The sequence below is a fragment of the Colius striatus genome, unplaced genomic scaffold (assembly GCF_028858725.1).
Source record: "Colius striatus isolate bColStr4 unplaced genomic scaffold, bColStr4.1.hap1 scaffold_35, whole genome shotgun sequence".
In the NCBI taxonomy this organism is placed as follows: Eukaryota; Metazoa; Chordata; class Aves; order Coliiformes; family Coliidae; genus Colius; species Colius striatus.
In genome coordinates, this window is record NW_026908519.1 from 1,646,407 (window position 1) to 1,672,697 (window position 26,291).

At 50.6% G+C, this 26,291-nt stretch overlaps 1 protein-coding gene across 1 annotated transcript; it reads left to right on the top strand.

Annotated features, from left to right (window-relative positions):
• The first annotated feature begins 18,347 nt into the window (after positions 1-18,347).
• LOC133629259 (uncharacterized) lies at positions 18,348-23,308 on the top strand. Its single transcript, XM_062019913.1, is given in 2 exon segments — positions 18,348-20,362; positions 20,364-23,308. Coding segments are annotated over 2 exon segments (4,509 nt in total). The 5' UTR covers positions 18,348-18,626; the 3' UTR covers positions 23,137-23,308.
• Positions 23,309-26,291: the final 2,983 nt, after the last annotated feature.

The following is a 26,291-nucleotide window of genomic DNA, read 5'->3' on the forward strand; positions in this document are numbered from 1 at the left end:
GAGGAAGGGTGAGGGAGCCCTGGCACAGGCTCCCCAGGGAGGGTGTGGAGGCTCCTTCCTTGGAGCTCTCAGAACCTACATGGACACATTCCTGTGTGACCTGACAGAGATGGACCTGCTTTAGCAGGGGGGTTGGACTAGATGATCTCTAAAGCTCCCTTCCAACCCCACCATTCTGTGATTCCGTGATTCCCTGACCATGGCCAGCTTTGAAGAATGGTTTGTTCACGTCAAAGCTGGCACCACAAACCCAGTCACAAGATGCCCATCCTACTGCTGTAGAAAGGTCCCAGGGCAGCCTTTATTTGAGTCTGGGCTGAGAAGACTGTCTGCACAAAAATGACGAGAGCTCCCACCTTCCTATTTCTTGTAAAATAAACTTTCCTCCTTTCCTCTCTCAGTCAAGCACTTGGAGTCTGTTTTGCCCAAAACACAAACACTCCCCCCACTGCTCTCACCAGTTGCCCCCAACAGAGAACCTGACGACTTGTGGTTCCCACTCAGATGGGCTGGCATTTGGCTGGCTGCCCTTCTGGGGACACCTTCACCACTGTCCCCAAAGCCATGGCCAATTCTTACTGGGACAATTGGGACATCTCCTACTTGGGATGTGCTGCCCACACATTGAGGACTCTCCTTTTCATTTCAGGACAGCGTTATCTTCTCCCCATCATGTGCCACGGCCGCTCCCTGGCCATCTGCCAAGCCCTGCACTAGGGGCACCCCGGGCAGCAGAGCCTGTGTCCAGGTGGCAGCAGCTGCCTGGGGCTCTGGCTTTCCCTCAAGTTTCTGTACTTCACTTTCTGTCAAGTTTCCTTTGTTTCCCGTGTTTTTCTTTGGCAATATTAGACTTTATTTTGTAGTGTTTTTACTACAATTACTACTATTTACTACAATTTACTACTATTTCCTCTTCTTTTTCTCTGCTGCAAGCGCTTGAGGCGTCTGGGACTTTGCAGTCCTAGGGACAGAAGGACGTGTCACCGGTGCAGGGGGATGCAGATGGTAGATGTTGTCGAGATACAGGTGTTTGAACCTCCTGCCAATCAGGCTCAGCGCTCCTTCAACTTCATGGGAGAGGCCTGGAAGACAAGAATCCCACCCAAGGTCAGCAGCACAGGTAGGCTGAGGACACCTCCAGCCCTGCCATGGGAAGCAACCCAGCTGCCAGAAGCCTCCTGAGCTGCACTGACAAGTTCAGTTGGAACAGATTGGACACAGACCGTGATATCCAACCAACGTGAGCAGCTCAGAGCCCCAGGCCCCACTTGGAATGGCTTTGGCCTCCAGCAGGGACCCAACTCACTGACAGACACTTTTCAGCCCGAATTGCTCCAACATCGTTCCCAGACAAGATGCTGAGAAGCATCCCCTATCTGCTGCTTCAAGCACAAAGGGATCCTGCAAAAGGGGCTGCTTCAGCTCCAGCAGCCAAAGCTGCTCAAATGCATTCCCAGCCCTACAACAGAGGCTGCACGTGCCCAGGCCCAGGCCACTTGCCACATCCCTCTGCTGGAACAGCCCTGAGCAGAACACTTGGGTAAACGCCGTGGCCTTGCCAAGCCACTGAATCCATTTCTAGTCTAATTAAAGCCCCCAAGCCACTTTCTAGACTCTGAACAAAGAGGCATTCCTCTTACCTTTGATGTGACAGACTTCGTAGTCTTCGACATCAGGGAGTGCTGAGAGAGAAATTGTGGCCCCAGACTCTCTCCTCAAGCTGTTAATAAACTGTCCTTGCTTGCCAATCAAGTATCTGACTGTATCCTTGATGAAAGACAAGAAAGCAAGAGTCAAGGACGGAAATGTACATCAAACCCCACTGTGCCCTGGGGCTTCTTTTGCCCATCTTCCTGGTTCCTGCAGCTCATTTGCAGGGTGGGTTTGGACAGGCAGCGGAAGCGTGACCCTCGTGCACAGTGGAAAGCACCACAATTCATCCCCTGCTCTCAGGGACTGTGAACCCTCAAAGCCTTCTGAGGGCTTTCAGAGCATCACCCTGACAGATCAGGGTGGAAGGTGTTGGAGAAGGACTCCAATCACCAGCCCTGGGTGTCTCCCTAACATGCCTCTTCTTTCCATCTCTGCACCTCTTCTTCATTCCTGTTGGGTCCCCACGGCAGCTGAAAGTGTCTCTGTAGGGCAGGGCAGGAGGCACGAGCAGGACAGTGGCTGCTTACCTTTGGCACCTCTATTGCCCAGACAACCACCTTGGATTTTCCCCTTTGGCCACGCTTCTTTTGGGTCACTGTCTGCCACTTGGGACCGTCTGTGTCCTCCGAGTGCTTGTCAGAGCCATTTACACCTGCAAGACAGGCACACAGGTCAGCATTCAGACAGCCCACACAGTGCAACTGCCACACAGCAGGCCAGGCAATGAGATCCTTTCCTAGAGAGGTGACACTGAGCACTTGCTACGCATTCCATGGGGATGCTCCTCCATCAGGTTCCCCAGGATGTCATGAACGGTCAAGTCCCATCACACACCCTTGATGCCTGGGGAGTAACCAGCCCACCTCTGGGAATGCAACAGGAGGAGGCCCGAGTTCAGCAGCAGCCCCTCAAACCCAGTGACCCTTTCCCCAGCAGCAGAGGCAAGATAGTCCAAGAAGTGCTGAGCAAACGCTGCCCCAAGTGGAGCAGCAGCCGTTTGTGTCAGTGCCCCAGCCCAGCCAGGTGCCCAGCAGCCCGGCACAGCCCTTACCTGCCGCGCCACGCGCATGGCTGCCCGCCGCCAGCAGCCCCGCAGCATCCCTGCTGGCAGCCGTGTGCTCAGCCGCTGCCGCCGCCTCCGCCAGCCCCCGCTCAGGGGCAGCAGCGCCGGCCGCCTGCGGAGGGGCATCAGCTGGGGCGGCTGCAGCCGGGCAGAGCCCAGCGGGCACATCCCGCGCGGCACCCGGCAGCGCTGCCTCAGCCCGGGGCTCTGCCTGCGGGGATGGCGGCAGCGCAGCAGCTATCTGGGCATAGCTCGGCTTCTGCCCGGCTCCTGGCGCTGCCGGCGCTGCTGCCGGCCGCTGCTCTGCGTCGGTGCCTGAGCCTGAGCCCTGTGCGGGGCTGGCTGCAGTGCTGCCGGGACACTCCGTGCTCGTAGGAAGCAAAGGGACAGAAACAGCAGCAGGGACGCCGCTCTCCTCTGCACATCCTCCTGTCTCTGCTCCTGTCGTGTCACCCTCAGCAGTGCTGGGCTCAGCTGTTGCTCCTGACACATCCTGAAGTTCGGTCCCTGGGCATTCCTCTGCTGATGACAAAGGCAGCTCCTGAGGGAAACAGGCTTCTCTTTGGGGCCAGGACTCTTCATCTGTCCCTCCTCTCTGCTGCGCTTCCTCAGCCGCTGCCGCCGCCTCCGCCAGCCCCCGCTCAGGGGCAGCAGCGCCGGCCGCCTGCGGAGGGTCATCAGCTGGGGCGGCTGCAGCCGGGCAGAGCCCAGCGGGCACATCCCGCGCGGCACGGGGCAGCACTTCCTCAGCCCGGGGCTCTGCCTGCGGGGATGGCGGCAGCGCAGCAGCTATCTGGGCACTGCTTAGCTCCTGCCCGGCTCCTGGCGCTGCCGGCGCTGCTGCCGGCCGCTGCTCTGTGTTGGTGCCTGAGCCTGAGCCCTGTGCGGGGCTGGCTGCAGCGCTGCCGGGACACTCTGTGCTCTGCACGGGGACAGAAACAGCAGCAGGGACATTGCTTTCCTCTGCAGATCCTCTTGTTTCTGGTCTTGATATGTGACCATCATAAGTGCTGGGGTCAGCTGTTGCTGCTGACACATCCTGAAGGTCAGTCTCTGGGCATTCCTCTGCTGCTGACAAAGGCAGCTCCTGAGGGACACAGGCTTCCCTTTGGGGCCAGGACTCTTCCTCTGTCCCTCCTCTCTGCTGCACTTCCTCAGCCGCTGCTGCCTCTTCAGCACCATCTCTGGCCTGCTCTTTGCAGTAGGAGTAGAGCCACCAGCAGCCCAGCAGTGCCAGTGCTCCAGGCACGGCGTAGGGGATCACGCTGGCGAAGCGAAGAGTCATTGCACAGAGCTCAGCAGGATCTAGCAGGAGAAACAGACAGCATGGTCAAGTACTCCCAGGGAAGGGAACAGCAAGAGCTTGAGCTATTGCTCTGTGCTCTCAACCCTCATGTTTTGGCCCAAAGCATTGCTTTTAGCTTCCAAAGCCTCATCTTGAGGCCCACAGAAGAATCACCAGACAGCAACACTACCCTTAGCCTTGGCCAGGCTCTGGAGGTAGAAGAGCCCAGCATTGAAATGGACTGGGAGGTGCAGAGCAGCCTCTCCTGTCAGCCCTGTCTACATCCTCTTCCCTGTCCTGAGAGTTTGGGTCATCCTTACCTTTGGAAAAGGATGGAAATTGAGGAGAAGTGGGAAGCAAATGAGAAATTGCTGTAAGCAAGCAAGAAGGCAAGTAGCCAAAGGAGGAGCTGAGTCCTCTCGAGGACAGCTCAGCCCAACTGGCTCTGGCTGTCCCGCTGGGAGGCTTTATAGTCCCTGGCCAGGTGAGGTCACAAACGCCGGGTGGGGACTGGAACAGCCCCTGTGTGACATCAGCAGCGCCCAATGTTCTCTGTCTCCCTTGGTGATGGCCCCAGCGCTGCCCCGCCCCTGGGATGGCCTCTGGAATCATTAAAGGGTCAAGGATAAAACCTTTGCACACACACTCACACACTGGTTGTGGAACATTTCCCACAGACACACACTGGCTGTCAAAGCAGTGGGGTTGCACTGGATGATCTCTAAAGGTCCCTTCCAGCCCCCACCATTCTGTGATTCTATGATTCTATGAACATGTTCAGGTGGGTTTTGAAGACCTCCAGAGGAGGAGATCTCCTCTCCCTGATCACTTTGAATGGTTCATTAATAAATCAAACCTTTTCTCCCCAAGCTGAGTCTGTTTTGGCCCAGACACAATTGCTGAGGGATCTCCCTGTCCTTACCTTGCCTCACAAACCTCTTGTTTTATTTTCTCCCCTGTCCAGCTGAGGAGGGGGAGGGATAGAGTGACTTAGTGGGCACCTGGCACCTGGCCAGGGCTAAAGCACCACACCAAAACCACAAGCTGCAGCCAAGCTGTAGTCCCAGGCAAGGGAACAGGAATTGCTTGAGCTATTGCTAGGAGCAGGTTTCCAGCTGCTCCTTCCATTCACAGCTCTGCTCTACCAGCTCTGTGCTCTCAACCCTCATGTTTGGGCCCAAAGCATTGCTTTTAGCTTCCAAAGCCTCATCTTGAGGTCAACCGAAGAATCACCAGACAGCAACACTACCCATAGCCTTGGCCAGGCTCTGGAGGTGGAAGAGCTCAGCATGGAAATGGACTGGGAGGTGCAGAGCAGCCTCTCCTGTCAGCCCTGTCTACATCCTCTTCCCTGTCCTGAGAGTTTGGGTCATCCTTACCTTTGGAAGAGGATGGAAGTTGAGAAGTGGACAGCAAATGAGAAATAGGTAGAAGCAATCAGGAAGGCAAGTAGCCAAAGGACGAGCTGAGTCCTCCCGAGGGCAGCTCAGCCCAACTGGCTCTGGCTGTCAACAACCCCTGTGTGACATCAGCAGTGCACAAGGTTCTCCCTCTCCCTTGGTGACGGCCACAGCGCTGCCTCTCCCCTGGGATGGCCTCTGGAATCATTCCTGGCAATAATTTAGAACTTCAACTTCTACTAAAGGCACAGCACTGTTCATACTGTCAGCAAAAGTCTGACACTGAGCAGGGCTGCAGGGAGGAGGCAGCTGGGGAGCAAGAAATCCGCTCCACAGTGGCTCCCTGGGACAGTAGCACGGAGGCTGGGACAGAGCAGAGACTGCGTGGGCAAGTCCTGTGAGCTCTTGCAGAAGAGGGGAGCTGCAGGGTACTGTGGAACTCACAAGCTGTATGTTTGTGATGCCAGGAAAGTACCAATCAGGACTCGGTAGCCAATGTGACTATCAAGCAGGGATTCTTTCTGGCAGCGCTGGGCACACAGGGGATGGCTCCACCAAGTGTGTGCCCTGCTTAGAGCAAAACTTTCCACATGTCCCAGACTAGATCTGCATGCTCACTGCACTTCTTCATGAGTTCCCCCCATTGTCCTGCCTCAGCCCGCCCAGGCCACAGCTCCCTCACGCCTCCTTCGCTGGGCCTTGGGGGCCATTGAGGATGAAGATCTGAGTCTTCCTCACAGTGTGTTTTTCACCTTTGTTTGGCCAAACCACAGGACAGACTTGAGCAGTTTCTGATTCACTTCTCTCACTCTGATTTGCCCAAGATAAGTTCTGTTCTTGCCAGATAACAACAGAAGTGAGATGTGCTGCAGTGACGGCTTCTTGTGACTCTCCAAGATCAGAGACGTCCTGAAGCTTGTACTGCCACAAGGGAACAAGTTCCGACGGCTGCACCTCTCTGCCCCTACAGGGATGCCTCTTGCTCAGAGCTGGTTGTGCCGAGGACTGGCTGGGGAAGCTCAGAAATCCCTCTCCACAGTTACTTCTCTCATCTCCTGCTGCACTATTCCCAGTCTCAACATCTGCACATGCTTTGGCAGACGCTGTGTCCATCCCCAGCAGCCCACCAGCACTTGGGGAACCTGTTGCTGCCATCAACTGCACCGTGGGTTCAGCTGGGTGTCAGAGTCCCAGCGAAGCTGGGGAAGGGTCATGAGAACAGGTCTGATGAGCCTAGAGGAAAGGAGGCTGAGAGGAGACAGGATCACTCTCTACAGCTGCCTGAAGGGGGTTGTAGTGAGCTGGGGGTCGAGCTCTTCTCTCCAGTACCCAATAACAGAACACGAGGAAACGGGTTTAAGCTGCGCCAGGGCAGGTTCAGGTTGGACATCAGGAAGAAGTTTGTCACTCACAGGGTTGTGAAGCACTGGCACGGGCTGCCCAGGGAGCTGGTGCAGTCCCCACCCCTGGAGATATTCACAAGTCACATAGATGAAGCGCTGAGGGATGTGGTTCAGCGATGGGCCTGGCAGTGTGAGGTGAGGGCTTGGACTCCACCATCTGAGAGGTCTTTTCCAACCACAACAATTCCATGGTTCTACGACAGAGGTAGGAAAGCTGCGGCTGGGTTCTTCCTTGTGTGCCTCAGTGCCCACCCCATCTCTCTGGCCTGCACCCTGCATTTGTTCATCTGGGCTGAGCAGACGAACTGCACACGACTGAGGGCAGCTCCCACACCTAAAGGGCTGGGAAGGTACAACTTGGCTGCCTCAGTCCTCGCTCTGGAGCCAAGACCTCCTGGTTTGCATCCAAACCCTCATTTTTAGCTTCCAAAGTGGTACTTTTGGGAACAAAGCCTCATTTTCACCAAAGCGAGAGTTTTTGCTTCCAAACCCTCCTCTGGGGCAACAAACCCTCCCTTTTAGCTTCCAATGCCTTATTTTGAGGCCTAAGCCGCCATGTAAATCTTTCAAACCTCACTTGGTGACCCAAACCCTAATTTTCTCCCAAAGCCCAGTTTTCACCTTCCAAACCTTGGGATTAGATTTCAAATCATCCTCTTCTAGGTCCAAACCATCACCTTTCTTTTCAAAGTCTCATTTTTGTGCTCAAACCCTCATTTCTTTCCTTCCAAACACTCAATTTTAACCTCAAAAGGCTCGTTTTGTGGCCCAGATGCTCATGTTTAGCTTGCAAAGCCTCGTTTTTGCCATTTTCAACCTTATTGCTTGGACACAGTCCTCCAGTTTTTTACTCCAAAGTCTCACTTTGTGGCCCAGGTTCTTCTTTTTAGCTTTAACCTGTTCCTTTTCAGCTTTCAATCCCTCATTCTCAGGTCTCAACCTCAGTTATCAGCATCCAAAGCCTCGTTTTAGCTTTCTAACACACCTTGTTGGGTAAACCCCCTCCTTTTGAGCTGCCAAGGCCTCCCCTTGGAGGGCACAAGCAGGAGCTGGGCAGATGCTGCCCTTGTGTGTCTCTGTGCCCGTGCGGCCGCTGCGTGCCACGTCCCCTCACACCCCAGGCTGCGCATGGGCAGTGCCTGGGGGTACCCAGGGAGGGCCTTGGGTGGCCGCCCCTGTGTCAGCGTGTGCCCGGCACCCCGCGTCCCGTCCCTGCCCACCACACAGCACACACCGGCCCCAGCCTCTCGCCTCCCGCCCTGCAGGGAGCCCTCAGCGCTGAGAAGGGCCCCTGAGCTCAGCCTTCTCCTCTGCAGGGCCGCAGCCTCTGCTGCCCACAGCCATGTGCCGGCCCCTCAGCACTCGGCCCCTCGGGGCCTGTGTCCAGCAGCTCCCGTCTCTCTGGCCCTGCCTCTGCCTCTGCCTGTGGCTCAGGGGCTTTGCAGCACAGGGCGGGAGGGGCCAGAGCCCGCCCTGAGGCGCCGCCACCTCTGATTGGCTGCGGGGCTGTCGCTGCCCTGCCTGGTCCCGCCCTCCCTGAGGTGCCGCCACCTCTGATTGGCTGGGGGGCTGTCACTGCCCTGCCTGGTCCCGCCCTCCCTGAGGTGCCGCCACCTCTGATTGGCTGCGGGGCTGTCACTGCCCTGCCTGGTCCCGCCCTCTCTGAGGAGCCGCCGCCTCTGATTGGCCGCCGCTCACACGTCAATCAGGGCTGTGCCCGCCTGCTGCGCTGCCATTGGCTGCCCCGGGGCTGGGCGCTGAGGGAGCCTCTGGCTCAGGCCACAGCAGCTCTGGCTGGGATCTCTGTGCTGTGTCAGTGCCCCACAGAGAGCACAGACACACTGAGGCACAGACAGTGCTGCTGGGCGGGGAAAGGAGCCCTCAGTGCCCTTGGCTGGCCCAGCAATGAACAGGGACGGCTGCCAGCCCAGGGCTACAGCTCCCACATGGCCCAGGAGCCAACAGCCAGTGCCCCAGGCCTACAGCTCCCACACGCCCCGGGGCTTCCTTCCTGCTGCCTGACCCTGCAGGGACACCAGCCCCTGGCCAGGCCCCCCTGACCCTGCAGCCCCATGGCCGCCTCCCCAGGGCTGCACAGGCCCAGCCCCAGGAGGAGCCAAAGGAGGAGGAGGAGGAAAATACGGGGGAGGAGCAGGGCAGAGGGACAGAGCAGGAAAGGGATGGAGCTTAAGGAGACACGGAGTGCAGGAGGAAAAAGACCAACAAGCAGCAGCAGAGAGGGACAGAGAGAGGATTGGAAGGGCAGAAAGGAGGATGAGGGGGATACACAGACACAGGCAGAGAGAGGGAGTGGGATGGGCGGCAGAGAGACAGAAAAGGCAGCAGGACAGTGGAGTGACAGAGAAATGGGACAGGGGTTAGGACAGAGAGACAAGGGAAAGGAGAGAGAAAGGGAGAGACAGGGCCAGAAGACAGGGACAGAGAAAAGAAGGAAAGGAAAGGATCCGGAGAGAGCGAGGAACAGAGGGATGTGGATCAGCAGAAGGAGGCACAGGAGGGCAGAACAGCAATGGGCTGAGAGAGTCAGAGGAAGAGCTAAAAGGGGATGGGGAGCAGGATGGAGGCCTGGAGAGAAGAGAGAAGCTCCAGCCAGCTGAGCAAGAGAGATGAGCAGGAAAGTGGGGACAGGCCGTGGGAGAGAGGGAAAATAAGGCCAGGAATCACAACATGGTGATAGAAAAAGGCAAAGGACAGGGAGCAGGAGAGGAGAAAAAATAGCAACAGGATGTAGGACAGACAAGGAGGGGTTAGAAAATACAGACAAGGAGTCCTACAGAGAAAGAGAAAGAAAAAACAGTGGTGGGGTAAAGACAGAGAGGGAGGAGGTGAAAGATGAGGGCAGGGAGCCAGACTGAGTGATGGGGAGAGACCAAAGCTAGCAATTATGGACAAGTGCCCTCATTCCCTGAGCAGTGCCCAGGAGCTGCATTAGCAGGAGCCTCCAGAAGTGTGGTGCCTGCAAAAGGCCTGTCCTGGGCCCAGCCCTGCGCCCTGAGAGTGCTGCCGACCAGCACCTTGTCCAGTGGCCAGCCCTGGGGAAGGGAAATCACCCAGCCAAGCTTTGCTTTTGTGTGATGGTTTTGCTTTCAAAAAGCAACTGTCTATGTTCTAAATACCAGCTGCAAGGAAGAAGGAAGCAGGCTTCCCAGGTGGGACACCTTTAAAGGCTGAACCTGTTCAATAGCTGCACACAGCCCCGCTCACTCCTGCTGCCCTCACTCCACAGCAGCTACAGGCTGATTCCTGGGTGCTCCCAGCAGTGGCAGCACCAGGCAGCTCAAAAACCCACCCTGCCTGCCAAAAACTGAGAGCAGCAGAGTTCTGGGCAAGCTCTCCTCTTTCCAGGCCTGATGGTTCCAGACTCACCCATCAAGAGATGTCTCAGGACCATGCCAGGGCTGATGGAGCTGCTTTTGCGATCCCATGAGTGGGCTGGGCAGAGGAGCAGGTTCCCAGGTGCCACGGCCAGGTACATGGGCAGGGTGTCAGGGCCACCCCTGCCTGGTGTCCCCAGCCAAGCCCCAGCTGGTGCCAGCCCCGAGGCTCAGGAGCGTTTCTGCGGCTGCTGCACCCTGACGGGCCCCGGCGCCGGCTGCCGGCTGGGACCCACCAACTCCTCGGGGCTGGGAGAAGAATCCCTGTGGGAGGAGTGAAAGCCACGAGCATCACAGAAGGAAGTGTCATTACAGCATTGTGCTCCTTGTGGAGGGTTCAGGGTGGTCGCCTGTTCTATGAGCTTACAGGGCTTTCAGGCTGTATCTTTCCTGTCAAAGCTGCTGTGCATTTGTGTCGGCATGGGGCAGATGTTAATGTACCTGTCCCAAAGCAGACTTGCTTTTAGGCCTGCTGGGACATGGGGTTCCAGCTGCAACAATGGCAACTTTTAAGATGCTTGTCTTGGGCTTGGCTCTTGGGGTTGTTTTTCTGAGCCCCAAGTTGCAGATGCTGTTTCCTCTACGCTGAGAGGTTCCTTATTCTCTGTGTTTGCTGTTTCTGCTTTTAGAGCAAAGACAAACACCCAGTGTAGCGTAAACACCTGATTTGTTCCCATCTCAGAAGAGTCTGATTCTCCATGTTTGACTATTTCTTGCATTCTGAAACCTCCAACTGGGGGTTTTGTGTCCAAGTGATAGAGGAAAGAGCAAAAACATGCCAACAACAACTTCATTTGTAAGCAACTGCTCTTCTTTTCCTAAAGACAATGTCCATTCCAGGGTGGAGAAAAAGAGCAATACCCTGCAGGGCATTGCCTGTGGTGTGGAGTGGGATGTAGGAATAGTTAATCCTTCCCCAACTTGAAGCTCTGGAAGCAGTTGATCACATCAGCAAATGCAATGAGTTCTCTTTCCAAGTCTGTTTTTCTCCTAAGCTGACTCTGTGCTCCAGGTTGAATTCTGTATCCCTGAGCTTTATGGAGGGGAGAGAATCAGGTGTCTTGGTTACAGTGACAGCTATTCCACTGCACTCCTGGCTACAGGGGTGTTGCTGCCATGGATGTATTTGTACAATCCAGTTCTGTCTCAGCCACATGAGCATTGTTGGCATGGTCATGTTTTCCAGCCCCTTTAAAGAGGTGTGTCTCCTCCACAATTAGTAGATGTCCTTGGCTTGTGGTTCTGCTGTGTCTTTCTAATGTTTGTTCTCAATCCATAGACTGAGGAGTCAGAGTGTGTCTCAGACCAACAGCATTCTGGTAGCCATCTGCAAGCAAAACCCCTGAATTGACGTGTCTCTGCCTGTAAACTTTGGGCACATGACTCCAGCAGCTGTGGCAGTGCTTTCCAGCAGTCCCTGGTCAGGAGCCCCTCTCCTGGTATGGAATTGCTGCCTGAAAGGGAGAGGACTTTTGTTTCTTCTTCTAGAGGTCCAACTGAGCCAGTGAATGGTACATCAAAAGCTGTAAGTAAAGACACAATCTCCCACTGTTTTTGTACACACTGCAGTTAGTTCTGAACACTGCAGCCTTGCATTAATCTTCCAAACATTGACTTAACCTATCTTCCAGTAAAACCTTGTACATGTTGTAAACACAGTGTGTGTGATTGGGAGCAGTACAAACTGTGTGCTGCCATCACTTGCACGGCTCTGATGTGACCCTTGGTGTCTGTGCCTAGTGATGCTCTGTATTTCCTAGGAACATGCCAGGACATGGCCTGTAGCACCTGGACAGGTGACCTGTGATGGTTTGGAGGTCATGTAGGTTTCAGGTCTACAAGCTGAGCTTGGTGCTGTGTTCTACCTCTGTGTGTAACAGGTATGTTTGCACAGGTTTTGATGTGCTTTCATTTAGAATCAGAGAACCAGAGAATTGTTGTGCTTAGAAAAGACCTTGAAGATGATTGAGTCACACCCCTCACCTCACACTGCCAGGCTCATCACTAAACTACCCCCTGTCCCTCAGCACCTCCTCTGTGTGTCTTTTGAACGTCTCCAGGGATGGGGCTCCACCAGCTCCATGGGCAGCCCGTTCCAATGCTTAATAACCCTCTCAGGGAAAAAAGTTCTTCCTTATGGCCAATCTAAACTTACCCTGGAAGAATTTTGAAGCTATTTCCTCATGGCCTGTCATTTATTCCTAGAGAGAAGAGACCAACTCCTGCCTCACTACCGCTCCCCTTCAGGCAGTTGTACAGAGTGCTCATGTCTCCTCTCAGCCTCCTCTTCTCTAGGCTGAACATCCCCATCTCCATCAGTCTGTTCCCATACAGCAAGATCTAGAAAGACAATTTTAAAAGATGCAGAAACACGTTTGTGATTATCTGAATCTATGAAAGGCCAGTGTTTTTACCGTTGGTTGCAACTGACTTCTTTCTCTGCTTGTCTCATTTTCTACTGGCAAAAAGAACAACCAAAAGACAGTTGTATTTACATAAAGATATGCAAATGAACCGAGTGAACAAGGACAGAGGATATTTATAGTGATTCCAGTCTGTTTTAAACAAGACAACTCACAGAAAACATTCAAGTTACCTCTGTGTAGAGAAATCCCTCTAAACTCAAATCAAACAGTAAGGTATCACTGATCAATGTTACAAGTTATTTCAACAGTATCTAATGCTTTTCAGCATATCAACAAATGACCCTGCAACTCACCTTTGTCTTATCAAGGACAAAATGCTTTAGAATATTCCTGCATCTGCTGATTTGATTGCTCTTTGTAAACTCTGATACATAGGCAGTGTTTGTTAGGATACCATTTGTTCCACTTGTTGGATTCCAACTGATACAGTAGTTCAATATAATCAGTTAAAGACAAATGATGCACTGCATGAATGATTGCTGCCAACACACACGGTTCCCACTTGTTTCAGGATCTGTTGATACCTTCTGCTGGAGCAGCACTGTCCTCAAATCAAGTGCAGGATTAACAACTTTCATTGGAAGAGAGTCAAGATTTAATGATGTTTGGGTCTCCTGATAATCTGCTGAACTCACTGCATTCTCTTCAGCTTGCTCAAAATGAGCAAAGCTGCTTAAGACGAGATCATCATTAATGCATACCTAAAAAACCCAAGTATTTGACTGACCAGAATCAACAAGCAAGTCACCATCACATACTGCTTTAGAATTTACTTGAAGCTGGAGACAACAGGAAGACATATGCAGTATGTACAAATGCTTTCTGAAGAGTACTCATTCCAGGGCAGGAAAGTTGGTCATATCTTCCTCTATGTTCTCCAAACAGGTGTTACTTACCAGTTTCATGCTTTTGCCTAAAATTCTGTGCTCAGTTTTCTATCAGCTTTAAACATTTTTAGAAAAACTATCTTAACAGTTTCATGTCCCTTTGATTCAGAGTGCATCCAAACCTGGCAGGAAAAAACAATAGTCAACTTCAAAGTTCTTACTGGCTCAGAGAGAAGTGACACTTGCCAACTGTGATTCTGAACAGAGAAGGTATTCAAATTAAGATGTAATCCAAGTTATTGTCTACAGTGAAGACCACAGCTCTAATGTTAAAAGTCTTGGTAAAATACTCCAAATGGCAGCAGTTTTCAAACACATTTATTTTTATCTACTAGGCAGCTGCTTAAGTCTGACAGTAGCTGCAGTAGAGATTTTTTGCCTGGGATTCTCCCTTTACAGTTCTTGCTGGACATTTATCCAGACTCTGTGCTCTGCACTTGAAACAACCACCAGATGATTTCTGATGGAACCTGAGGCTCTCTGCACTGGCCTGATGCAAAGGCAATTTACATCAAAACTCCTCCAAAATCCTTTTTTTTCTCTCTCAGAATTGCACCAAAACCTCATTTGATCCCTCACAACTCCCCCAAACCCCACTTCTTCCCCTCAAAACGCTTCCAAAACTCCACTTTTTCCCTCAAGATGGCACTTTTTTACCCAGCAGTTCCCAAAAATCCCACTTTTCCCCTCAGAATAGCACCCAAAACCCACTTTTCCTCTGAAAATACCTCCAAAACCTCAATTTTTCATTCAGAACTCCACCAAAACACCACTTTTTCCCCTCAAAACACCACCAAAACACTTGTTTTTCCACAAATCCACCCAAATCCCACTTTTCCCCTCAAAACTTCACCCAAATCCCACCTTTTCCCCTCAGAATTGCACCAAAGCCTCATTTTATCCCAGAACTCCACTGCTTTTGGCCCTCAGAAATGTACTCAGTCCCAGCTTTCCCCTGCAAAACTGCACCAAAGCCCCACTTTTTCTCCCAAAACTCCAACAAAACCCCACTTCTCCTTTCAGAAATAAACCAAAACACCACTTTGCCCCTCAGAATTGCTCCAAAACCCTACTTTTCCTCTCAAAACGACACCCAAATCCCAATTGCTTTCCCTCACAATTACCCCAAAACCTCTTTTCATCCCTCAGAACTCCCCCAAAACCCCACTTGGTCCTTCAAAAAAAATCACACAAAACCCCTTTTCTCCTCACATCTTCCCCAAAGTCCCTCTTTTCCCCTCAGAATTACTCCAAAACCTCACTTTTTCCATCCAAACTCCACCTAAACCCCACTTTTGCTCTCAGAAATTTACCAAAACCCTGCTTTTTCCCTCAAAACACCACCCAAATCCCACCTTTTCCCTCAGAAATGCCCCAAAACCTCATCTTTTCCCTCAAAACTCCACCCAAATGCCACTTTTCTTTCTCAGAAATGTACTCAAACCCCACTTTACAGCCTCAGAACTCCTCCAAAACACCACTGTTTCCCTCAAAACTGCACCAAAACCCTGCTTCTTCCCCCAGAAGTTCCCCAAAACTGCACCTTTCCCCTCAAGACTCTACCAAACCCCACTTTTTCCCCTCAAAACTCCACCAAAACCCCATTTTCCCCCTCAAAACTCCACCCAAACTCCACTTTTACCCTCAGAATTTCCCCCAAACCCCACTTTTCCCCTCAAAACTCCACCAAAACACTAGTTTTTTTTCAAAAATCCACCCAAACCCCACTTTTCCCCTCAAAACTCCACCCAAATCCCACCTTTTCCCCTCAGAATTGCACCAAAGCCTCATTTTATCCCACAACTCCACTGCTTTTGGCCCTCAGAAATGTACTCCATCCCCACTTTTCCTCTCAAAACTCTTCCAAACTACACTTTTCCCTGCAAAGCTGCACCAAAACCCACTTTTTCTCCTAAAACTCCAACAAAACCTCACTTTTGCTCTCAGAAATAAACAAAATCTCTACTTTTTCCCTCAGAATTGCTCAAAAACACCGCTTTTCCTCTATCAAATTCCACTCAAATCCCAACTGTTTTCCTGGAAAATGCCACCCAAACCTCACTTTTCCCCTCAGATTTGCCCCCACACCTCATGTTATCCCTCACAACTCCCACAAACCCTCACTTTTCCCCTCTAAATCCCAACAGAAAACAACTTGTTCCTTCAAACCTCCACCCAAACCCCCACTTTGGACCTCAGATAGTTACCAAAACCTTCCTTTTTTTCTCACAACTCCACCCAGACCTCACACTTTCCCCTCAGGATTTCCCCAAAAGCTCGCTTTTCCTCTCAAAACTCTACCAAATCAAACACTTTTCCCCACAGAAATACCCTCAAAACCCCACTTTTGCCGCCTCAGAAAACCACCAAAACCCCCACTTTTCCCCTCAGGCATGCCCAAAAACCTCCTTTCATCCCTCACAACTCCACTGAAATCACACTTTTTCTCTCACAATTGCGCCAAAACCTTATTTTATCCCTCAGAACCCCCCCAAACCCTACTTTTCTTCTCAAAACTCTACCAAAACCCCACTTTTTGCCACCTAAGTTCCCCAAAAACCCATTTTTCCACTCAAAACGCCACCCAAACCTCACTTGACTTCAAAATTGCCCCCAACCTCATTTTATCTTTCAGAACTCCCCTAAACCCTCACTTTTCCCCTCAAAGCCCCAACAAAAACCCACTTTTTCCTTGCAAACTCCACACAAACCCACACTTTTGCTCTCAGAATTGAAACAAAACCCCGTTTTAGCCCACAACTCCACCGCTCTTTGCCCTCGCAAATGTACTCAATCCCAGCTTTCCCCTGCAAAACTGCACCAAAGCCCCACTTTTTCTCCCAAAACTCCAACAGAACTCCACTTCTCCTGAGAAGAGGCCAAACTGAGAAGAGACGAAACAAACAAAATGGAGTACGGCCTGCACACCATGAGAACAACAACCGCCTCAGCAAAAGTGCAGTCTCATTGAGATCGCTTCATTTCCAAGAAGCAGAAGTTAAAAACATTTCCTAAAAAAAGGCTGCGGCCTGTGGCTATCAGGAGAGGCCAGACCGAGGGTCAAGAGCTTGTAACTATTGTTTGAACCCTATATCTTTTGTGTGGCGTGTAAACCCTATAAAAACCCTTTCCTACTGAGCACCAGGGTCGCCTCCTCTGACTCCTGCGTGAGTTACGAGACGACCCGGAGCTCCGAAATAAACCTCACCTCGTGCGTTTGCATCAAGTCGACTCCTCGTTTTCCTCTGAGGTGCGCGTCTGCCTGGGTAGAGGAAAGCTTCGCCTTTCATTTGGGGGCTTGTCCGGGAGCAACGACGAACACCTCAGGAAACGATGACCCCTTGGAGGTGAGCTTTTTGTGTGAATGTTTGTGGCGTCACATGAGAGCTTGTGAGCTTGTGTAGATTGAGATTAAGAGTTTGTGTAACTGAACAGGCTTTGTTGGGATAACATTGTTTTTAACGTTATTTCTTTCCTTTATCTCTGTTTCTTTTGTGTCTCTCGAAATTTAAATTAGTGCCCATCCCTCTATGTCATAGGCTGCATACCGTTGACCAAGTCTGAGACTAGGTCTGGATCTAGCCGCACCTAAGCCCCTTTTTAGGATGCCTTAGAAAGCAAGGGGGTCCAGACTGAACCTCGTGACTCAACGGCAGGGTCTCCTTAAATAAACCTACTGTTGACCAGGTCTGGGACTAAGGATTCTTTCCTGAACCTCGTGACCCAACAGTCCATAATCCCCAACTTCAGTAAGAAAGACACTTAGGGATACACGGATAAGGTTCTCATTCTCTCACTCTCTTTTTCTCTCTCTCTCCATTAACCTCTGAAAATGTTTTAAGTGTGTGAGATTGGGAGCTCGCTGTTGCACAGATATCTTAAGCATCAGAGACCAAGTGAATGTTACTTTTGTGGGTGGTTGGGTGAGAACATACCTTGGTACCCTTGTAAGTTCAGGGAATGCTTTTTGTGCCGCCTCTGTGTCCATAAGTGTATTTGTTGGTTTTCACCTGAGAGTCACACTCAACATTACGGGGATAGGTACGGGACAGGAACCCCTTTGTGCAAAAATTTTAATGTGCCTGATTAATTGTATTGATTTTTTATGTTCTACCTGTGTAAGGATAGGAGTCATAATTGTCAGGGTTGTGTTATGTTGTTTTGAAAGTAAGGGTCACGGGAAAACTGAAGCTGCTGGGTCAGTAAAGGTCTGACAGACTTTAAAGAGGTTTCTGAGTAGCACGTGTGGGGGACAGACGTGTCCGGCACCACAGGCTACGGCCCTGGGGGACGCCTCACGGGTGAAAATAGGCAACCTTTGCCTATAGGTGAAACCTAGCTGGTCCTTGTGGAGTGAATGAGGGGACGAGGTCTCCGCCCTTCTGAAATTTTGATAAGATCTCTTCCGTGGTGTAAGAGTCGTGGAGAGCGAGAAATCGTTTCTGTGTGTGTGTGTTTTATTATAATCTTTTTTGTATTATTGATAACCATGGGGCGGTCCCGATCCACCCCTCTGTCATTAACATTGGCACATTGGGCAAAAGTAAAAGCACGAGGGCAAAACCTGTCTCTTATTATCAAGAAGGGGGATTGGCAAAATTATTGCGAAAGTGAATGGCCAACCTTTAAAGTAGGATGGCCGCGGTCAGGTACCTTTGACATCCATACCATACGGGCAGTCCGAATGACTATTTTCGCCTCAATAGGAGGCCATCCTGACCAAGAACCATATATCACAGTATGGGAAGATTTGGTGATGTATCCGCCGGACTGGGTCATTTCTTCCAAATGATAAAATAAGAGTCCTAGCCCCATCCTACTCATACTTTAGACGGGGCGTACCTGTGACAACCAGGACTCTGGCTCTCACAGGAGTAGAAGAAGGGGTGACCAATAATGGAGGAGATTATGAAAAATTGAAAGAACCAAGCCCTAAGACCAAGGTATATCCAGAGGTCGAAGGACCCCCTGAATGGACTCCACCTGTATCCACATCTATACCCACCGCCCCCCCAACTGGACCCCGGTCCCCAGACGAGGGAGTACCTGTGCCATATAACCCGGGGGGTTGGGAAGAAGGACCCTATACCGGTACCAGGAGTAAACGGGGGATAATGCCTGAGGGACCAGACTCCACTGTAGCCTTACCACTCCGGGCGGTGGGGCCAGCCCCCACAGAGCCAGATGAGTTACAACCATTACAGTACTGGCCCTTTTCGTCCTCCGATTTGTACAACTGGAAAGCAAATAACCCTTCTTTTTCTGAGAACTCTGCTGCCCTCATAGGACTAGTCGAATCCCTGATGTACTCCCATCAGCCCACATGGGACGACTGCCAGCAGTTACTTCAAACACTTTTCACCACAGAGGAGCGAGAACGAATCTTCTCGGAGGCACGAAAAACCCTACAGGAAGGCCAACCAGGCCAACCCCCTCGAACAGGAATGGAAGTGGAGGCGTTGTTCCCAGTAGCGCGACCGCAATGGGACTATAATACAGCAGCAGGTAGGGAACGACTGTCCATATACCGCCGGGCTCTGGTAGCAGGACTAAGAGGGGCAGCCAGGAAACCTACCAATCTGGCAAAGGTGAGAGAAATTATGCAGGGGCCTAATGAACCACCCTCGGTGTTCCTAGAACGTATCATGGAGGCCTATCGTATTTATACCCCGTTTGATCCCGAATCTAGGGGACAACGGGCCTCCGTTATCATGTCCTTCATTGGACAAGCTGCACCAGATATAAAACGAAAACTGCAGCATATCAAGGGATTGCAGGATTACACCCTGCAAGATATTGTTAAAGAGGCTGAGAAAGTGTTCCATAAAAGGGAAACCGAGGAAGAAAAGTGGGAGAGGGAAAAGAATGAGAGAGAGAAGGAAGAAATACGGAGACAAAAGAGACAGGATAAGAATTTAACAAGAATACTTACTACAGTAATGGCCGAGGGGAAACGCCAAGGGGAAAGACAGGCGAAAGGAGGAAGGGACCTGGGCGACAATGACAGGAATAAGGGACCCAGAAGACTGGGAAAAGATCAATGTGCGTTCTGCAAGGAACATGGGCATTGGGCCCGTGAATGCCCTAAGAAAAAGGGAAAGAGAGTACTAACCCTGGAGGAAGATGAAGATTAATGGGGTCAGGGCCCGGAACCCCTCCCCGAGCCTAGGATAACGTTAAATGTGGAGGGGACCCCAGTAAATTTTTTGATTGATACTGGGGCAGAATATTCCGTACTGAAAACCTCATTAGGGACTGTAACTAACAAACAGACCATGGTAATTGGAGCAACAGGTCGAAAAGAATACCCCTGGACAACTAATCGAACTATTGACTTGGGAACTAACCAGGTATCCCATTCTTTTTTGTTAATACCCGAGTGCCCTACCCCCCTCCTCGGACGAGACCTGTTAACAAAAATGAAGGCTCAGATAAGCTTTACTTCTGCTGGCCCTGAGATCGCCCTTGCAGGCAGAAAGCCAAAAACATGCGTATTGTCTCTGCACTTGGGGGAGGAATATAGACTATACCAAAACCCCAAGGAGAACCTGGATAACCTTGAAAAGTGGCTCAAGCAGTATCCGAAAGCATGGGCCGAAACTGGGGGCATGGGGGAAGCGGTGAACATCCCTCCCATAGTGATCAAGCTGCAATCAAGTGCCACCCCAATAAGCGTAAAACAATACCCATTGTCAAAAGAGGCAGTAGCAGGGATACGACCTCACATCGACAAGCTTGTACAACAAGGGATTCTTGTGCCTTGTAAATCTCCCTGGAACACACCACTCTTGCCGGTAAAGAAACCTGGGACTGGGGATTATCGGCCAGTACAGGACTTGCGGGAAGTCAACAAGAGTGCTTACCTTACATCCTACGGTACCCAACCCATATAATCTCTTAAGCTCTCTTCCCCCAGATCGTGCCTGGTATACAGTCCTTGACCTAAAGGATGCATTTTTCTGCTTGCGACTGCATCCAGTGAGCCAGTTGATTTTCGCTTTCGAGTGGAGAGATCCTGAAAGTGGGAGAGTGGGTCAACTCACGTGGACAAGATTACCACAAGGATTTAAGAATTCTCCTACCTTGTTTGATGAAGCCCTCCACAGGGACCTGGCAACTTTCCGGGCACAGAACCCACAGGTAACTTTACTCCAATATGTAGATGACCTCCTACTCGCGGCGTCCACCAAAGAAAGCTGCCTGATGGGAACTCGCAGACTACTGGTTGAACTTGGAAGGTTGGGGTACCGTGTCTCAGCAAAGAAGGCACAAATCTGCCAGAAAGAGGTAACCTATCTGGGATATGCTCTAAAGGATGGAAAAAGGTGGCTGACGGAAGCCCGAAAGAAGGCCATCTTGCAGATCCCCACCCCGTCAACCTCTCGACAGGTGCGTGAGTTCCTGGGAACGGCGGGGTTCTGTCGCCTTTGGATACTTGGGTTTGCTAGCTTGGCTGAACCACTATATCCACTCACCAAAAACAAAGGAGAATTCGTATGGGGCAAAGAGCAGGAGGAGGCCTTCACCAACATAAAGAAGGCGCTGTTAAGTTCCCCTGCTCTGGCGTTACCTGACCTCACCAAACCATTTACTCTGTTCGTGGATGAGCGAAAGGGAGTGGCCCGGGGTGTGTTAACACAGAAACTCGGACCCTGGAAACGGCCAGTGGCATACTTGTCAAAAAAATTAGACCCCGTGGCCAGTGGATGGCCTGCCTGCCTTAAAATAGTGGCTGCCACCGCAGTCTTGGTAAAAGACTCTGATAAACTTACTTTTGGACAACCAATTACAATCATTGCAGCCCACTCCCTGGAAAGCATTATTCGACAACCTCCTGACCGGTGGTTAACAAATGCCAGGATGACTTACTATCAGAGTCTGTTACTAACTGAACGTATTAAGTTTGCCCCTCCAGCCATCCTGAACCCAGCCACACTGATGCCTGAAGCAAGAGAGAGTGACCAGCCTCTCCATGAATGCCAAGAGGTTCTAGCCGAAGAAGTGGGCATTCGCGCAGACCTAACTGACCAGCCTATGGAAGGAACCCCCTCGTGGTTCACCGATGGGAGCAGCTACCTGTTGGAAGGAAAGCGAAAGGCTGGCGCAGCCGTAGTGGACGGGAAACGGGTCGTGTGGGCTAGCTCGTTGCCAGAGGGGACCTCTGCCCAAAAAGCCGAACTAGTAGCCCTCGTACAGGCCCTGAGGTTGGCTGAAGGAAAAGTGATTAACATATTTACCGATAGCAGATACGCCTTCGCAACAGCCCACGTCCATGGGGCAATATACAGACAGAGGGGGCTCTTGACATCGGCGGGGAAGGAAATTAAGAACAAAGAGGAAATTTTAAATCTCCTAGAAGCCGTACATCTCCCCAAAAAGGTGGCCATCATACATTGCCCAGGGCATCAAAAAGGAGATGACTGGGTTGCAAGAGGGAATCGAATGGCAGACACAACTGCCAAAGAGGCCGCACTAGAGGCCATGATACTCTCAGTAAAACTTGACGACAAACAGGCAGTGGAAGGAAAGGAAGAAACAAACCTATCCGCTGAGGAAGGGAAAGCTTACATCGATAAAATGCACCGACTTACGCATTTGGGGACTGAAAAACTTATCACACTAGCAAAAAAATCACGCTACAAGGTCCCGGACCTACGGAAAACCGTGGAACGCATCGTACAAAATTGCGAGGCATGTGCCTTTACAAATGCAGGACATACTAAAGGAATCCAAGGAAAGAGACTGAGAGGAGATCGACCAGGAGCATATTGGGAAGTAGACTTTACGGAAGTAAAACCTGCCCGGTACGGTAACAAATATTTGTTAGTGTTTGTAGATACCTTCTCTGGATGGGTCGAAGCATACCCTACAAGGAACGAAACAGCACTAGTAGTCGCAAAAAAGATCCTGGAAGAGATTTTTCCCCGGTTTGGTATTCCCAAGGTAATCGGGTCAGACAATGGACCTGCCTTTGTCGCCCAGGTAAGTCAGGGAGTAGCCAGACAATTGGGGATTAACTGGAAGCTCCATTGTGCATACCACCCTCAAAGTTCAGGACAGGTAGAAAGGATGAATAGGACCTTGAAAGAAACTTTAACTAAATTAGTAGCGGAGACCGGCGGGAGGGATTGGACAGTCTTTCTCTCCCTCGCTCTGTTTAGGGTTCGAAACACCCCAGGACCTACGGGGCTCACCCCTTATGAAATCTTGTATGGGAGTCCCCCTCCTCTGACAGAAATAGTGGGGACTGATGAACCTGTTGTGCCCTCTCTTACTCTTGCAGCACGCCTAAAAGCGTTGGAAGTAGTTAGAAAAGAAGTTTGGGAACAGTTGAAGAACCTCTACGATCCGGGCGAGGTGTCGATGCCCCATTCGTTCCAGGTCGGAGACAAAGTTCTGATTAGACGACACCGATCAGAGACGCTCGAACCTCGGTGGAAGGGACCATATGTGGTATTGTTAACAACTCCCACCGCTGTAAAAGTCGATGGGATTACTGCGTGGGTACATTCAGCGCATGTAAAAAGGGCACCTAGAGATATACAAAAGGATGATTGGGTGGTGGAAAAGACTGATAATCCTCTTAAGCTTCGTGTGTTTCGGAAACCAAACCGAAACACCTAGGGAAAATCTGTTGGTGGGACTAATCCGAGATTTCGGGAAGGCCCAAAATGCGACCAGTATCACTGCTTGTTTACCATTACCACAAGCAGCTGGGGAGCCTATTCCGTGGGGTATAATCCCGGCGGGACCACTACCAAAATATAAAAATAATGTATCCCAATTTTGTAAGAGTGTGCCTCGAACTAGGACTGGGGTAGGTCGGTGATTTATCAGGACACGAAAATCACAGTGGAAAATCAGGAAGGAAGACTGCAAACGAAAACTTAATTCTGAATATAAAAAGGGAGGGATCCATTCTGTGGGGACGTGTTATTTTGATGAGGAAAAACAAGTTACAGTAACTACCACTGAAACTTACTCTGAAGTGGTATGTCAGAATATCACACAATTAGACCCCAAGGTCTGGCAATCTATCTGGGGACCCGCTATTGCAGAAACTTTTAGCTACATAGGACCAGTAAACTGGTGTGTGCAGTTTCAAGGAAAGCAGGATCAACGCTATACACACACTTTTCATGAGATGACTTCTAAAAAAACGATTGTGGAACACACACATGGGTGGAACTGTACCAAAGTCCTCAACTGTGACACCCCGGAGAAGGAAATAGGGATTTTCCCCGTCCGTTATCTGCTTAAGTGGGGATGTGAATGTCGAGGATACAAACATACCCTGCCACCACATACTAAAGGTGGGTCAGATGGGGAAATGCTTGACTGCAAATATACTACAGTCCAGAGTTCTGGAAATTTAGTATGGGTCACTAACGAACGAAAATGGACCACACATATTTCCATTGATGGGCCTATTAATCAAGTTACCCTAGGGGTGCCCACACTGTGTCCCTACTGGAAAAAGTCTGGAGAAAAAGAACTTATGCCTCGAAAGAGGAGGGATGTAAGTAAAGAAGGCGAGGAAGCCCCCAGTGATGAATGGCAGGAACCAAAAACTGCGGTAAAAATAGGGTGGGCAATTGAATCCATATTTCCCCAAATCGCATCATATAGAAATAGGGAGATGCTTGATAAATTGTTGGCACAAACCGCACGACGAGCGGCTGTTACTAGAAAGGGATTTAAAGATATGAATTTCCAACTCCAGGCAACTAGCAAAATGGCTCTGCAAAATCGGATGGCCCTTGATATGTTACTATTAAAGGAACATGGGGTTTGTGGGTATCTAAAAAATAAAATAAGCGACTGTTGTATACATATCCCAAATGTTACGGAAGCTGTGGAAAACGATATTAACAAATTACATCAGATAGAGGAGAAAACAAAAGGAATTGAAGAGGAAGCCCGAAGAAATTGGGTAGGGGAAGTATTCAATTCCCTAGGAATACATATTGCTGAGTGGTTATCTTCATTAATCCAAACTGTGATAATTACTATTATTCTTATTGGTATAATCTTTATTTCTTATAAGTGTGTTTTAGGACTGTGCCTAAAGGGGTGGAAGAAGACTCCAAAATGACATCCATAATGTTATAAGCATAGAATAGAAATATAATGTTAGTAAGTGTTAGTCCTGACCACTGGCCTGGCCTCTCCAGAAATTCTAAGATTAGAAATGTACAAAAGAAAAAGAGGGGAATGAGAAGAGGCGAAACTGAGGAGAAGCAAAACAAACTGAGGAGAAGCAAAACAAACAAAATGGAGTACGGCCTGCACACCATGAGAACAACAACCGCCTCAGCGAAAGTGCAGTCTCATTGAGACCGCTTCATTTCCTAGAAGCAGAAGTTAAAAACATTTCCTAAAAAAGGCTGCGGCCTGTGGTTATCAGGAGGGTCCAGACCAAGGGTCAAGAGCTTGTAACTATTGTTTGAACCCTATATCTGTTGTGTGGCGTGTAAACCCTATAAAAACCCTTTTCTACTGAGCACCAGGGTCGCCTCCTCTGACTCCTGCGTGAGTTACGAGACGACCCGGAGCTCCGAAATAAACCTCACCTCGTGTGTTTGCATCAAGTCGGCTTCTCGTTTTCCTCTGAGGTGCGCGTCTGCCTGGGTAGAGGAAAGCTTCGCCTTTCAACATCATATCTGGGCACTGAAACGGGTTTCTGTGGCATCACAGCAGACGTTGTCACTGCAACAGTGCTCTGTGACATCACAGCACAACTAGGTACTGCAACACGGCTGTGTGACATTGCAGGAGATGTGGGCATTGCAGAGGTTGTGCTGTGTGTATTGCATCACAGCACATCTGGGCACCACTACACTGCTCTGTGACATCATTGCTTATCTAGGCACTGGAATGGGGCTCTGTGACATCACATCACATCCGGACACTGCGGCAGTATTCTGTGACGTCACATCACCTTTGGGCACAGCAACAGTGCTGTGTGACATCACAGGACGTCTGGGCACTGTAGCAGTGCTCTAAGGCTTCACATCATATCTGGGCACTGAAACGGGACTCTCTGACATCACAGCACATCTGGGCACTGCAACAGTGCTCTATAACATCTTACCTCAACTGCACACTGCTACAGTGCTCTGTGACATTACAAGACATCTGAGCACTCAATCACTGCTGTGATATATAACAGCATCACTAGGCCCTGGCACGGTGCTCTGTGACATCACAGCACATCTGGGAAAGGCAGCAGTGCTCTGTGACATCACAGAACATGTGCACAGTGCAACAGGACTGTGTAACACAACAGCACATCTGGGCTTTGCAGCAGGGCTGTGTGACCTTACAGCACATCTGGGCACTCCAATAGTGCTCTGTGACGTCACAGGACGTCTGGGCACTGGACACACACTGCTCTGAGACTTCACATAGTATCTGGGCACTGAAACGAGACTCTGTCATCACAGCAGACGTGGGCACTGCAACAGTGCTCTGAAACATCCTATCACAAGAGGACATTGCTAGGGTGCCTGTGAGATCACAGCACAAGTGGGAACTGCAGTGGTACTCTGTGACATCACAGCACATCTGGGCACTGCAACAGTGCTCTGTGACATCATAGCACATCTGGGCCCTGCAACAGTGCTCTGTGACATCACAGCACATCTGGGCATGACAAGGGGGTGTGTGAAATCAGAGAACATCTAGGCACTACAACAGGACTGTGTGGCACAGCAGTACATGTGGGCATTGCAGAGGATGTGTGGTGTGTGTCGCATCACAGCACATCTGGGCAGTGC